Here is a 16,628-nt window from a genome sequence, read left to right on the forward strand (position 1 = left end):
CCAAAAAAAGGAAAAACCACTACCTTATAGTATGTAACCCATGTTCTCAGCATACTTTCTCTATGCAGCCTTCCTGGAAGGAAATAATGAGTGTTTTGTTCCCACAGTAAAATAATGAGCTGGGAAGATTTTGTGTGGATTTGATGGAGGTGGGCCTTAAGAGATATGATTTGGTCAATGGAGAGGGGAGTGGAAATTTCCAGAGAGGGACTGGCAGGAGCAGAGGTGCAGGGATGGGGGTTCACTTGAGGCAAGTATAGGCAGAGCCAAATGGGTCAACTTGGCTGCACCAGATACCCACATGGAGGAGTCAGAGAGACAGGGTCAGTGAAGTGAGGATACTGGCCCTAAGGGGTAACCCTTATCAGCAAGTTATGCAGCAGCCCCTCTGGGTCAGAGAGCTTTTACAAACAGTCCAGTTTGATGCAAGGGATGGATGAACAAGTGGTCAAGCATGTAAATGAGGCTATGGCAGAAGTTTGGCCAAGAAAAGATGCCATGAAATTAGAGGACCATATCCGCTTGGCTCACCACTCTATACTATACACAGTGTGGATCCAAAGGCCAGGCATAGGGTAGCTGCTCAGAAAATATTTTGTGAATGAGTTTATGGACATGAATTCTTTACAAGATTGACCAGAAAGAATGGGGAATCTTAGAGGTTTGGAAATCCAGTCTATTATTTACAGAGCTCAACAGTGCCATGCACAGAGCAGACACTTAGGAAAAGTCTCTTTGATTGGCATGGACCATTCTGTGTGAATGACACACAAGACAAACATGGAGGAGTTGTCTAAGCACACTGGGAGAGGCAGGGGGTATGCTGATTCTGTGAACATGGAATGATTTCTTGAGGAGCATAGATTTTACAAGGAAACCACACCAAAGAAGTAGAACAGAAAGTGTCATCTGGGGCAAGTGAAAGGCTTGAGCTCTGTGGCTGCCCTTCAGATAGGTAACAACCTCAGGGCCTCTCTTGTTGGGAGCTGTCTAGAGCTAATCCTTGCCCTGGCTATACATCTGAACTGTTCTAAACTTTCTCTCAAACAAATTTAGGCAAGACCCATGAAACTAAAATCCTAAGCACTTCCTGTCCTTGAACTCTGTTTCATAGAAATATATCCTAGTATCTTCGTATACACACGTGAGATTCACTTACGGAGTATACTGTAGTTGTGATTTAAGTCCAAGTTGTTGTAAGTCTACAATGAGTTCTCTGGGTAGCCCATGTCCTTGGTAGTGTCACTGTGGTATCTCTGATAATGTACTTTATCTCTGCATAAACTTATGTTGTCCTCCTAGCTCTTCTGATGGACGGAAAAGCATACAGCTGCTGCTCATTAATACTAACAAGATTATGGGCCAAAAGTTAATAGATATAAGGGCAAAGTTTATTTTTCAATGAGAGGTTAAAAAAAGTAGAAGTGGCCCAGGGATCTTCTGTCCAATCCAAGGCATATGCTAATATTAAAGTTATTTTCCAGTAAAAAGAAAATAGAGATTTTTGAACAAGTGAGCCAGATGACCAAAATGTTCCCTAATTTTTTGTCTTCTTATAAGTAGCACCTGTTCATCAAATTGGAGAACACTTCAAACCTGGGTGGCTTAAAAATGAAGCAAATACAATTAAAGCCCTCCAAATAGTCATACCACAGCGGTTTGTCTTGGTCATTTTGTTTCCATAACCCATGTTGGGGTATATTCTAGAGTTCCAAATAAAGTTTTCACCAACACCAAGTTGCATGCCTAATCTTAAGCCATCACAGAAGTACCCAAGACTCCAGCTGGCAATGTCCATTTCACGCCCTGTGGGAGGTACCCGGATGGAATGAGTTGTTTTACAGCTTCACTTGGAAAACTGGCTTTCCTCATACCTGCCTTCCACATAATGCACAATTAAAAATATATACAAATCTACATACTCATATCATTTTTGAAGTAAAAGACATCATACTTGGTGCTATACAGTAAGAATAAGCTGTTGGTAGGCAAAATTCCAAACATAATTCTTTCCAGCTGAGGGTGGGGGAAGGGCAGCTGGGACTTTGGGTAGTCAGGCATAGTCCACCTGTTCATTATATTCATATTTTCAGACCAGAGTTTCCCTTGTCATGCAGAACTGCCACCAGCTGGCCTAAAAACACACTGGTTAGGGATGGAGGCAGCAAACAGTCCTCCCAAATGACACTACTGACTCCAAACAGTCTTATCCATTACATATTCCCCACCGCATTCTCATTAGGCATCAGACAGTCCCTTCAATTCATGGCTTTAATAAGGTCCTAACAGCTCCTTTCCTGGAGGGTAAGGTTTTAGGATAGCTCAGCATTTATTCCCAGTTACATGTGCCCACCCACAATTGCTTAACTGGTAAACAGCCTCAGAAATTGTCCTCTCTGAAACTCCTTGTGCATCCATGGCAGTCTTACAAGATTGTTTTTGCAAATGCTATATCCAGAGTTTTTTCAAGTAAAGTACATGAATCTCACAGACATCATGTTTCCAGAAGTGCCTCTTTAACACCATAATGAGGAATCCTTCCCCGATCAGGAAGAAGTGAAGCAGTTTCACTTGCAGCCGTAAATCTCAACAGTGGGTCTCCTAGTCCAGATAAACAGCCATCATCCAGGATCTTCACCTTTTATTTCCCCCCCAAAAAAAGTTCCAAGTCAACAAAAATTGGTATCTTCAAAGACAGAGTGCCTTTGTAAATATCAGAAACCCAACAGCACACATGCCCTGCAGGGAGGAGAGGGAAGACAGAGAAGGGAGGGATGGAAGATCCTTAAGAAGCATAAGATGTGTCCTCAGTGTCGCCCTCCTCTCACTAAGCAATGTCTAACAACATCACAAAAGCTGCATTAAAGAAACTGCATATAGTCTATCACTGGACAGAATGCTTTGATACAAATAACATGATCTTCCTCCTTTGTATTTTCTGTATTTTCAACACACCTTTGTTTTCAAAAAGACATTACAAGTTGGCAAGCTTCTGCTTGCAAAAATCAAATACCTGCCCTTTCACCTCTATTAAACCCGTCATATTCCTGAGCTTTATTCTCTCCAAACCTTTCAAACATAGGCAGCTCATTAACACTCTGGAACAGCATTCCAGTGTGAGTTCAGGCAATGAAACGCTTCTCTGCAGATACACAGTAGAACTGAAGACTGCTGGAGTTGTTGATTCATAAAAAATATTTCCAAGGTTCTTTCAACAAAAGATTTCAATTCAAACTAGATCACAAAGAGGAATGATGACAAATTCCTAGGAGTGCCTTTGTGTGCTCAGCTTTTGCTAGTGACTGTGGCTGTTGTTTCCTGGATTATGGAATTCCTTTGCCCTCAAATCTTCACTCATATGAAGCACAATGAAGAAGAATAAAATGTTGTGTTCATATCACACCACTTCCAAGAGGCTCAAAGCGCCATACAATGTCACCACGTGAATCCCCACAACACCCCTGTGAGGTAGGTAGGTGGAGAGTGTTGTCATCCCCACTTTACAGGTGGGAGAAATGAGGCACACAATAGTCATAGGACTTGCCTGAAATCACACAGCGAATCACTGGCAGGGCTTAGAATGATCTACTGATTAGCACCTAGCACAGTGCTTTGCACATAGCAGGTGTTCATTGAATATCTGCATTTTATTTGACACACATCTTAACATACAATATACACACATAAAATACAAGCAGCCACCATAGAGCATTTCTCACCTACATTTTTTACTGATGATACCTCTCCTTACTTCAAACTCTGGTGAAGGAAGGATATTCAAGAGTCCATCTCACAACTAAGCCCCCAGGCTGCAGAGAATCAACATAAATGCTACCCATGGACAACCCGCTCTTCCACCTGCTCTACCACCCATATTGGTTTTCTAATGAAAACAAAAATGGATGTCAAGAACCATGCTGACTTTTGTTTTTTGCCTGTTTGTTTTAAATGGAGCCATCTGAATGGTTCTTTGTACAAAAAAAGAAATAAGGCGGCTCTAGTCCAGTTAGTGAGTGAAAACTCTGCCAAGCATGAAGATCTCCTCCCAACTTGATGAATTTCCTCCTGGGGAACTTGCCCAGCCCCAGGGAGTGGCAGCTCCAAAGGAAAACAGTCAGAGAGGCTGGACATCACTTGCACTGTTCATGGTCTGTGCAGTCATCCATGTCCACATCCGAATCAAAGAGTGAGTGTCCTGTGAAATCCGTGTCAGGGGTTCTGGAAAAACTGTTCTCTGCTCCCTCATCTTCGAAGGTCTCTGTCCTTGAGTAAAAGCTAAAATCCAGCAGCGGGGTGTGGGTTTTGCTGCCTTCGCTGCTCTCCTCGGACTCATAGATGGTGTTGTCATCACCGTGGTGCCACTCGGGCCAGAACTTCCTCCTTATCCTCTCACAGTACATGGCAAGGTTGATCAGCTCACCTGCAGGGTGGGAAGGAGAGCACTGGTCAGGTCTCAAAGGCAACGTCTACTTGTGCTGTGGCCAGAAAGGAAATGTTAAAACCCTCACCCCCAAGGTGATAACATGAGGAGGGGAGGCCTTGGGGAGGCAATTAGGTTGGGAAAGCACAGCTGTCACAAATGGGATTAGTGCTCCCATCGGTGCTCCCAGAGAGCTGCCTTGCCCCTGCCACTGCATGAAGGCACAGTGAGAATGCATCATCGATCAACCAAAATGCCAACCCTCACCAGACACCCAATCTGCCCAAACCAAGATCCTGGACTTCCCCACTTCCAGAAATATGGGGAATAAACTTCTGTGGACTACAGGCCACCTAGTTTATGGAATTTTGCTACTGCATTCTAAAGGAACTATGACCAGTCACTGGGCTTCCTGGGGAATGTGGAACAGGGTGGAACACAAAGTAACAGTGTTTTCCACGGAGATAGCATCAACACATCTAGATGTGTATGTACATATTAAGAAAGGTAAGGGGCTGGCGCTGTGGTGCAGTAGAATAAGCTTCCACTTGCAGCCCCGGCCTCCCATGGGTGCCGGTTCATGTCCTGGCTGCTCCTCTTCCAATCCAGTTCTCTGCTGATGGCCTGTGAAAGCAGTGGAAGATGGCCCAAATGCTTGGGCTCCTGCATCCACATAGGAGACCTGGAAGAAGCTTCTGGCTCCTGGCTCAGCTCCAGCCATTTGGGGAGTGAGTGAACCAGCAGATGGAAAGACTTTTCTGTCTCTCTCTTTCACTGTCTGTAACTCTACCTCTCAAATAAATAAATAAAATCTTAAAAAAAAAAAAAAGATTGAATTAAGATGGTGGAGTAGGGAGGGAGCTTGCTGCTCAAGTCTAGGAGAAGATAGTTTTAAAAAGTGGAAAGAGTACAGTCTTAGGGAAGAATTAGGGAGAAAACAGCAGAGGAAACTCTACACAAGTTGGAGGAACACAGTGGACCCATGTGCAGGGCAAAGACACACACAACTCAGGATCCCATCAGCCAAGAGCCTCCACACCAGTGTTGGAGAATAAGGTGAGACCAGACTGCAGTAACTCAATCCACTGGCAAAAAAGCTGCAGGAAGAGCCTAGAGGGAATCCAGGTTGTGGGCGGAATGTGGTTGTGGGGACAGTGTACCCACCAAACTAGAGGAGAAAAAAAACCAATGGGGGGCACATTTTCTCTCTCCCTGATCATCCTGCACAGGCATCCTGTAACAAGCTGACAGAGAGCAGGTGCCATTTTGGACATATGTAACAGCCGTACCAGCTTGTGTCCTCACACAGCAACCAGTCAAGTGGAGACTCCTGAGACTGGTGGGGAGAACAGACAGGGTGCTGGGTGCTCGTGACTGTGGGAGGCTTGTGTGCCAGGATTGTGAAAACACTGAGGCAGCATGGGAGGGCTCAGGGTGTGGCTGGGACATTGGGCAGTCACTGTGGGAGGCTCCACAAGATTAGGGCTCTCTGGTTATCTGGTGAGAGACATTACTGAGGAATCGGAGCTTATACTGAGAACAGCACAGATCCTTTGTGTGGTCCTTGTGGCAGAGTAGACTAATAATATACTCACAGGGCTGATCTCCTTGGAGGAGAGGAGTTCAGCTTAGTCTAAACCAACAGACAAGAAGAAACCTCCCCTCTGATTGGAAAAAAAAAAAAGGAAAGATTTATCACACCAAACCTGGGTGTGTCACCTCAGACATGCCTTTCACCCTGGAGCACTGAACAGAGTTCCCTGGCCACTTCAACCATGCACCTCTAGTTATTCCCTGAAAGTAGACCCTGCGATAATTAAATCAGATATAGTCAAAAGATAAAAGCCACCACTGTGAAAAAAAATCAAAGAACAAACCAACAAGTATCCCCACAAATACCAAATAACAAACGCACCAACCAAGAACAAGGAAGACAACATAACACCCTCAAAAGAATACAACACCTCAATACTAGATTGTGAAGATGATGAGATTGAAGAATGACAAAAATGGAATTCAAACAATTGATCATAAGATTACTTAGAAGTAATGAGAAGCAAATGCATGAACTAATGAAATCCATATATGACATAAAAGACAATTTTTCCCATGAAATTGAGATCTTAAAGAGAAATCAAAATGAAATCTTGGAAATGAAGAATTCAATAGAACAAATTAAAAATGCAATGGAGACAACACATTAAGGACAGTTCCCACATGGGATGTAAGTACACAGTGACTTCTGTTGCTGACTTAACAATTTGACACTCCTGTTCATGGCGTCAGTAATCTCCCTAGGCTCTAGTCATGAGTTGCCAGGGCTATGGAAGCCTTTAGAGTTCGCTGACTTTGATCTTATTCCGATAGGGTCATAGTCAAAGTGGAAGTTCTCTCCTCCCTTCAGAGAAAGGTACCTCCTTCTTTGATGGCCCCGTTCTTTCCACTGGGATCTCACTCACAGAGATTTCATTTAGGTCTTCTTCTTTTTTTCTTTTCCATGGTATCTTGGCTTTCCATGCCTACAATACTCTCATGGGCTCTTCAGGCAGATCCGAATGCCTTAAGGGCTGATTCTGAGACCAGAGTGTTGTTTAGGACATCTGCCATTCTATGAGTCTGCTGTGTATCCCGCTTCCCATGTTGGATCCTTCTCTCCCTTTTTGATTCTATCAGTTAGTATTAGCAGACACTTGTCTTGTTTGTGTGATCCCTTTGATTCTTAGACCTATCAGAGCCATCGAATGTGAACTGAAATTAATCACTTGGACTAGTGAGATGGCATTGGTACATGCCACCTTGATGGGATTGTATTGGAATCCCCTGGCACATTTCTAACTCCATCATTTGGGGCAAGTCTGATTGTGCATGTCCCAAATTGTACATCTCCTCCCTCTCTTTTTCCACTCTTAAATTTAACAGGGATCACCTTTCAGTTAAAATTTAAACACCTAAGAATAATTGTGTGTTAATTACAGAGTTCAACCACTAGTACTAGAACAACAACAACAACAACAAATACTAAAAAGGATAAAGTATTACATTGTACATCTAGAGTCAGGACAAGAGCTGATCAGGTCATCGTTTCTTATAGTGTCCATTTCACTTCAACAGGTTTCCCCTTTGGTGCTCAGTTGTCACCGATCAGGGAAAACAAATGATATTTGTCTCTTTGGGACTGGCTTAATTCACTCAGCATGATGTTTTCCAGATTCCTCCATCTTGTTGCAAATGACTGGGTTTCACTGTTCCTTACTGCTGTATAGTATTCTATGGAGTACATGTCCCATAATTTCTTTATCCAGTCTACTGTTGATGTCCTTAATGTGTTGTGTAATGTGAAGTGATGCTATAACTAGTACTAAAACAGTATTTTTACACTTTGTGTTTCTGCGTGGGTACAAACTGATGAAATCTTTACTAATTATATACTGAATCGATCTTCTGTATATAAAGATAATTGGAAATGAAAAAAGGAAAAACCTGGTGTTAAATTGGAAATGGCATAGAAAATTAATTTTTTTAAAAAATATATATTATGTAAGATCTCTGTCTTTAATGTGCTGTACACTGTTATTTAATGCTATAACTAGTACTCCAACAGTATTTTTTTTTCACTTTGTGTTACTATATGGGGGCAAACTGTTGAAATCGTTACCTAATATATACTAAACTGATCTTTTGTATATAAAGAGAATTGAAAATGAATCATGATGTGATTGGAAGGGGAGAGGGAGCGGGAAAGGGGAGGGTTGTGGGTGGGAGGGAAGTTTTGGGAGGGGGAAGCCATTATAACCCATAAGCTGTACTTTGGAAATTTATATTCATTAAATAAAAGTTTAATTTAAAAAATGCAATGGAGAGCCTTAACAACAGAATCAGTAAATCAGAAGAAAAAATATATGACTTAGAATACAAAGCACAAGAAATTATACAGTCAGACCAAACACAAGCAGAGGAAATTAGGAAACTAAAATACACTGTTGGGAATCTACAAGCTACTACCAAACGACCCAACATATGGGTTGTAGGAATTCCTGAAGGCGTGGAAAAAGAGAAAGAATTAGAAGGACTTTCTTTATCTTTTTTTTTTTTTTTACAGGCAGAGTTAGACAGTGAGAGAGAGAGAGAAAGAGAGAAAGGTCTTCCTTCCATTGGTTCACCCCCAAAATGGCTGCTACGGCTGGCGTGCTGTGCCGATCCTAAGCCAGGAGCCAGGTGCTTCTCCTGGTCTCCCATGCGGGTGAGGGGCCCAAGCACTTGGGCCATCCTCCACTGCCTTCCCGTGCTTCAGCAGAGAGCTGGCCTGGAAGAGGGGCAACCGGGACAGAATCTGGTGCCCCAACCGGGACTAGAACCCGGGGTGCCAGCGCCTCAGGCGGAGGATTTGCCTAGTGAGCTATGGCGCCAGCCTAGAAGGCCTTTTAAGTGAAATAATAACGGAAAATTTCCCCAATTTGGAGAAAGAAAGGGGCATCCAAGTACAGGAAGCACATAGAACTCCTAATAGACATGACCAGAAAAGATCATCACCACAACACATTGTAATCAAACTCTCCACAGTAAAACATAAAGAAAAGATTCCAGGCCGGCACCGTGGCTCACTAGGTTAATCCTCCACCTGCAGTGCCAGCACCCTAGGGTTCTAGTCCCAGTTGGGGCACCAGATTCTGTCCTGGTTGCTCCTCTTCCAGTCCAGCTCTCTGCTGTGGCCTGGGAGTGCAGTGGAGGATGGCCCAAGTGCTTGGGCCCTGAACCCACATGGGAGACCAGGAGAAACACCTGACTCCTGGCTTCAGATCGGCACAGTGTGCTAGCCACAACACACCATAGCGGCCACTTAGGGGGTGAACCAATGGAAAAAGGAAGACCTTTCCTTCTGTCTCTCTCTCTCTCACTGTCTAACTCTCCATGTCCAAAAAATCAAACAAATAAATTTAAAAATTAAGAAAAGATTCTAAAATGTACATGAGAGAAATGCCAGATTACTATCAAAGGATCTCCAATTAGACTAACAGCAGACTTCTCATCAGAAATCCTACAGGCTAGCAGAGAATGGCGAGATATATTCCAAGTCTTAGGAGAAAAAAAAAAAACTCAACCAGGAATACTGTACCCTGCAAAGCTCTCATTTATGAATGAAGGTGAAATAAAGACCTTCCATGACAAACAGAAACTGAAAAAATTTGTCACCACCAGTCCAGCCCTACAAAAGATGCTTAAGGATGTGCTACACATACAAACACAGATACATGGCCATCATTATGGAAGAATGTAAAGGAAGGAAAGCTCCCAGTAAAAGCACAAAGGGAACCAAAAGTAAAAAAGAAGAATATTTATGGAAAAATGGCAGGCCAAATGTTGCTTAGCAATAATCACCTTGAACGTAAATGGCCTCAACTCTCCAGTTAAAAGACAGACTGACTGAATGGATTAAAAAACAAAACCCATCTATTTGCTGTGTACAGAAAATACATCTCACCAATAAAGATGCATGTAGACTGAAATTGAAAGGATGGAAAAAGATAGTCCATGCTAACAGAAACCAAAAAGGAGCTGGTGTAGCCATTGTAATATCAGACAAAATAGAATTTAACACAAAAACTGTTAAATGAGACAAAGGAGGACACTATGTAATGATTAAGGGATTAATTCAACAGGAAGATAAAACTATTATAAATATAATTACAGGGCACCCGCCTATTTAAAAGAAACGTTAAGGGATCTAAATGGAAACATAGACTCAAATACAATAGTAGTGGGGGATTTCAATACCCCACTTTCAGCAATGGACACATCACCCAACAGAAAATAAGCAAGGAAACACTAGAGTTAATTGACACTATACACCAAATGGACCTAACAGATATCTACAGAACTTTTCATCCTACAATGCAGAATATACATACATCTCACCTGTGCATGGAACTTTCTCTAGGATTAACCATATGCTAGGCCATAAAACAAGTCTAAGCAAATTAAAAAAAAAAAAAAAAAACGAAATCGAACCATGCATCAATGCAATGAACCTGGACCACAATGCAATGAAGCTGGAAATCAGCAACTCCAGAATCTATAGAACATATGCAAACACATGGAGACTTAACAACATGCTCTTGAATGAACAGTGGGCCATAGAAGAAACCAAAATATTTTTGGAAATAAATGAGAATGACAACACTACATATTAAAATTTATGGAATACAGCAAAAGAAGTTCTAGAGGAAAGTATATAGCAATAGGTGCCTACATCAAAAAATTGGAAAAGCACCAAATAAATGAGCTATTAATGCATCACAAAGATCTAGAAAAACAATAGCAAACCAACCCAAAACTAGTAGGAGAAAAGAAAATAAAAATTAGAAAAGTGGGGCTGGCACTACAGTGTAGCAGGTAAAGCCGCTGCCTGTGGTGCCGACATCTCTTATGGGCACCAGTTTGAGTCCTGCCTGCTCCATTTCCAATCCAGCTCTCTGCTATGGCCTAGGAAGGCAGCAGAAGATGGCCCAAGTCTTTAGACCCTGCACTCCATGGAAGACTCAGAGTAATTCCTGGCTACTGGTTTTCGATTGGCACAGCTCCTGGCCATTACAGCCATCTGGGGAGTGAACCAATGAATGGAAGACCTCTCTCTCTCTCTCTCTCTCTCTCTCTCTGCCTCTCTTTCTCTCTGTGTGTAACTCTGACTTTCAAATAAATAAATAAATCTTTAAAAAATAATGGGGATGAAATCAACAAAATTGAAACAAAAAAATACAAAAGATCAGCAAAACAAAGAGTTTTTTGTTGTTGTTGTTGGTTTTTTTTTTTTTTTTTTTTTTTTTTTTTACAGGCAGAGTGGATAGTGAGAGAGAGACAGAGAGAAAGGTCTTCCTTTTTGCCGTTGGTTCACCCTCCAATGGCCACTGTGGCCGGTGCATCTTGCTGATCTGAAGCCAGGAGCCAGGTGCTTCTCCTGGTCTCCCTTGCAGGTGCAGGGCCCAAGGACCTGGGCCATCCTCCACTGCCTTCCCAGGCCATAGCAGAGAGCTGGCCTGGAAGAGGGGCAACCGGGATAGAATCCGGCACCCCGACCGGGACTAGAACCTGGTGTGCCGGCGCCGCAAGGCGGAGGATTAGCCTGTTAAGCCACGGCGCCAGCCAAGAGTTGTTTTATTGAAAAAATAAACAAAATTGACACACCATTGGTCCAACTAATCAAAAAAAAAAAAAAGGAGAAAGAAGACCCAAATCAATAAAATTAAAGATGAAAAAAGGAATGTAGCATCAGATACCACAGAAATAAAAAGAATCATCAGAAATTACTACGAAGAGCTGTATGCCAACAAACTAGGAAACCTAGAAGAAATGGATAGATTCCTAGACACATACAACCTACCTAAATTGAGCCATGAAGACGCATAAAACCTAAACAGACCCATAACCAAGATGGAAACTGAATCAGTAATAAAGGCCCTCCCCACAAAGGGAAGCCCAGGACCATATGGCTTCACTGCTGAATTCTATCAGACATTTAAAAAAGAACTAACTCCAATTCTTCTCATGTTATTCAAAACAATTGAGGGCTCAGTGCTGTGGCTCACTTGGCTAATCTTCCACCTGTGGCACCAGCAGCCCATATGGGTACCAGGTTCTAGTCCCGGTCACTTCTCTTCCAGTCCATCTCTCTGCTGTGGCCCAGGAGTGCAGTGGAGGATGGCCCAAGTGCTTGGGCTCTGCACCCATGTGGGAGACCAGGAAGAAGCACCTGGCTCCTGGCTTCGAATCGGTGCAACACCAACCATAGTGGCCATTTGGGGTGAGAACCAACGGAAGGAAGAACTTTCTCTCTCTCTCTCACTCTCTGTAACTCCACCTGTCATTTAAATAAATAAAAAAATTTTTAAAAAAAAGATATAAGGAAACTACGTAAAAAAAAAATTGAAAGGGAATCCTCCCAAATTATTTCTATGAAGCCAGCATTATCTTAATTCCTACACCTGAAAAAGATGCAAAAAGATGCAACAGAGAATTACAGGCCAATTTTCCTGATGAACATAGAAGCAAAAATCTTCAACAAAATTCTAGCCAATTGAATCCAACAACATATCATAAAGATCATCTACCCATACCAAGTGGGATTTATCCCTGGTATGCAGGGATGGTTCAACATTTGCAGATCAATCAATGTGATACATCACATTAACAAACTGCTGAACAAAAACCATATAATTATCTTGGTAGATGCAGAGGAAGCATTTGATTAAATACATCACCTTTTCATGATGAAAACTCTAAGCAAATTGGGTTTAGAATGAACATTCCTCAACACAATCATGGCACTTTATGACAAACCCACAGCCAGCATCCTATTGAATGGAGAAAAGTTGGAAGCATTACTACTGAGATCTAGTACCAGATAGAGATGCCCACTCTCACCACTTCTATTCAATTTAGTCCTGGAAGTTTTAGCCAGAGCCATTAGGCAAGAAAAAGAAATCAAAAGGATACGAATTGGGAAGGAAGAAGTCAAACTATTCCCTATTTGCAGATAACATGATTCTATATACAAGGGATCCAAAAGACTCCACTAAGAGATTATTGGAACTCATAGAAGAATTTGGTAAAGTCACAGGGAATAAAATCAATACACAAAAAATCAACAGCCTTTGAACACAGACAATGCCACAGCTGAGAAAGAACTTCTAAAATCAATCCCATTCACAATAGCTACAAAAAAAATCATATAATTTGGAATAAATTTAACTAAGGATGTCAAAGATCTCTACAATGAGAATTACAAAATGTTAAAGAAAGAAATAGAAGAAGATACAAAAAAAATGGAAAATCTTCCATGTTCATGGATTGGAAGAATCAATATCATTAAAATGTCCATTCTTCCAAAAGCAAGTTACAAATTCAGTGCCAGCATCCCATATGGGTGCTGGGTTCTAGTCCCGGTTGCTCCTCTTCCAGTCCAGCTCTCTGCTGTGGCCTGGGAGGGCAGTGAAGAATGACCTAAGTACTTGGGCCCCTGCATCCACATGGGAGACCTGGAAGAAGCTCCTGGCTCCTGGCTTCGGATCGGTGCAGCACCGGCCGTAGCAGCCATTTGGGGAGTGATCCAATGGAAGGAAGACCTTTCTCTCTGTCTCTCTCTCACTGTCTAACTCTATCTGTCAAATAAATACATTTTTAAAAAATTTTTAAAAATTACTTGCAAACTATGCAACTGATAAAGGATTAATAACTAGATTCTACAAAGAGATCAAGAAACTCCACACCAACAAAACAAACAACTCAGTTAAGAAATGGGCCAAGGACAGACATTTTTCAAAATGGCCAACAGACACATGAAAAAATGTCCAGGATCATTAGCCGTCAGGGAAATGCAAATCAAAACCACCATGAGGTTTCACCTCACCCTGGTCAGAATGGCTTTCATACAGAAATCAGCAAACAACAAACACAGGCGAGGATGTGAGGAAAAAGGTACCCTAATCCACTATTGGTGGGAATGCAAACTGGTAAAACCACTATGGAAGACAGTTTGGAGATTCCTCAGAAATCTGTATATAGTCCTACCATACAATACAGCCATCCTACTCCTTTACCCAAGGGAAATGACATCAGCAAATAAAAGAGTTATCTGCACCTCTCTGTTTATTGCAGTTCAATTCACAATAGCTAAGACATGGAATCAACCTAAATGCCCATCAACGGAAGACTAGATAAAGAAATTATAGGATATGTACTCTATGGAATACTACATAGTGGTTTTAAAAAAATGAAATCTGGTCATTTGCAACAAAATGGATGAATCTGGAAAACATTATACTTAGTGAAAAAAGTCATTCCCAAAGGAACCAATACCATATGTTCCCCCAATCTGTGACAACTAACAGAGTAACCAAAAGGAAACCTGTAGAAGTGAAGTTGACACTATGAGATGCAATGACTTGAACAGCCCTTGTCTTGACTGTTGAGGAACAGTTTTTTGGCTTTGTTGCTGTTGTTGTTGCCTTTTTCTTAATGGAGAATGGGACTGGGAATGGGAGAGGGAGAAGGAGGTGGGGTGGTAGTGGGGATGGGAGTGCAGGTATGATGTGAAGAATCACTATATTTCTAAAGTTGTACTTATGAATTTTGTACTTATTAAATAAACAGTTTCTTTGGAAAAAAAGATGAGTGTATTATTTAAAAAAAAGAAAGACAGACAAGAAAGGTGAGCAGGAAGAGCTAAATTCCGTGAACAGGATGGATAAAACTTAAAGAAGTGAGTTTTATGATGACAGGAAATGGAGGGGTAATAGATCCAGCAGGAAGATAAACTGTCATCCTTGGGCTTTATGAAGCATTTTATTATGGGTGTTTACATACCAAGAGAACAAATGCTTCAGTTAGTTCATATTTACATTAATTTATATGCTATGAAAATATACTAACTGTTGGTTACATCAAGTTAGCTGGAAGTCAGCGCTCATTCCTCAGATTTTTTTATACCATTTATGGGCCAGGTCCTATGTCAAACAGTTGAAAGATGTTATGCCAGGATTCATAACACTTTACCCTAAAAGATTCATCAAATGGATAACTCAGGAAGTGAGCACTGGGCACAGCAGTTTAAGTCCCTGCTTAGGACCTGCATTCCATCTCAGGGTGTCTGGTTGGAGTCCCACCTGCTTAACTTTGGATCCAGCATCCTACTAATGCACATCCTGGGAGGCAGCAGATAACAGCTCAAAGTACTTTGGTCCCTGATACCCACAATATCCACAAGGGAGACCTGAATGGAGTTCTGGCTGCTGGCTTTAACCTGGCCCAGTCCTGGCTGTTGTCAGCATGTGGGGACTGAACCAGCAGACGGAACATAGCACAAAGGCCCACTGTGTGTGTGTGTGTTTCTCCCTTTCAAATAAAATGGTAACCTTATTTTTTTAAAAGATTTATCTATTTATTTGAAAGGCAGAGTTACAGAGAGGCAGAGGCAGAGAGAGAGAGGTCTTCCATCTACTGGTTTACTCCCCAGATGGCTGCAACAGCCAGAACTGCATTGATCCAAAGCCAGGAGCCAGGAGCTCCTTCTGGGTATCCCCAATGTGTGCAGGGGCCTAGGGACTTGGGCCATCCTCCACTGCTTTCCGAGGCCATAGCAGAGAGCTGGATCAGAAGTGGAGCAGCAGGACTTGAACCAGTGCCCATATGTGATGCCAGCACTGCAGGCAGCGGCTTTACCTGCTATGCCACAGTAACGGCCCCTAAAATGGTAATTTAAAAAAAAATTTTAATAGAAAACTCAGAATTGTCTTTATAGATAAATCAGCTTAGAAACACTGTACAACACATATTTTTTAAACTTTTAAAGAAAACAAAACTTTTAAAGAAAACAGACAGTCACTAGATTGCTTTTTTCCTGGAAAGTCACTAGCTTCATAAACACATCTGTCTGAAACATGACAGTATTTGACCTTCATTTCCTAATTCCAAATGAAAAAGAAAGCAGGTGAATTTTTGCCTTTGATCCACCAGATGGCAACACTGCTTATAGATACATTGTCAGTATCTCCTACAGAACATTATTATCCTAAGAATAGTCTTTGGATAGTAGGGTCTTTTTTATCCATTTATTTGATTTTATTTGAAAGAAGAAAGAGAGAAAGATAGATAGACAGAGCTCTCCTATCTACCGGTTCACTCCCCAGATACCCACAACACCCAGGGCTGGGCCAGGACAAATCCAGGAAGTATCTGAGCCATGGCCTGTGGCCTCCCAGGGTGCACATTAGCAGGAACACGGAGTCAGGAGCCAAGCTAGGACGTGGACCCAGGCCCTCAGTCACAGGATGTGGGCATTCTCAGCAGTGTCACAACCACCTCACAAGATGCCTGCCCTGGATAGCCATTGTTGTTAAGGTTACATAAGCATTCACTAAGGAATCGATGTTTTAACTGTAGAAAATTAGAAAGTATAGATAAGCAAAAAATAAAAGAATTACAATAATCTCATTCTCCATATATAATTTATATTTTCCCAGAAATTTATAAATATATATTATATATATACATATATATATACTTATATATAATATATATTATATATAAGTATATATATAATATATATTTGCTATGTAGGATTTACTGTACTGTGTCCTAATCTACTTGTTACCATTTAACAACATATAATGAGCATATTTTAATTTTACACTATGAGTACTTGATAATAATTTCATTA

The 16,628-nt window shown here is 41.6% G+C and overlaps 1 protein-coding gene across 2 annotated transcripts in view; it reads right to left on the reverse strand.

Annotated features, from left to right (window-relative positions):
* Nucleotides 1-580: 580 nt before the first annotated feature.
* Nucleotides 581-16,628, reverse strand: part of FAXC (failed axon connections homolog, metaxin like GST domain containing) — an 89,023-nt gene continuing 72,975 nt past the window's right edge. For both annotated transcript variants that reach the window (XM_062187630.1, XM_062187629.1), the window contains one exon: nt 581-4,420. In XM_062187630.1, the coding sequence (XP_062043614.1) occupies nt 4,131-4,420 (290 nt within the window). In that variant the 3' untranslated portion in view covers nt 581-4,130. The remainder of the gene's footprint in view (nt 4,421-16,628) is intronic.

Source organism: Lepus europaeus, chromosome 3, assembly GCF_033115175.1.
Source record: "Lepus europaeus isolate LE1 chromosome 3, mLepTim1.pri, whole genome shotgun sequence".
NCBI classification, from domain to species: domain Eukaryota; kingdom Metazoa; phylum Chordata; class Mammalia; order Lagomorpha; family Leporidae; genus Lepus; species Lepus europaeus.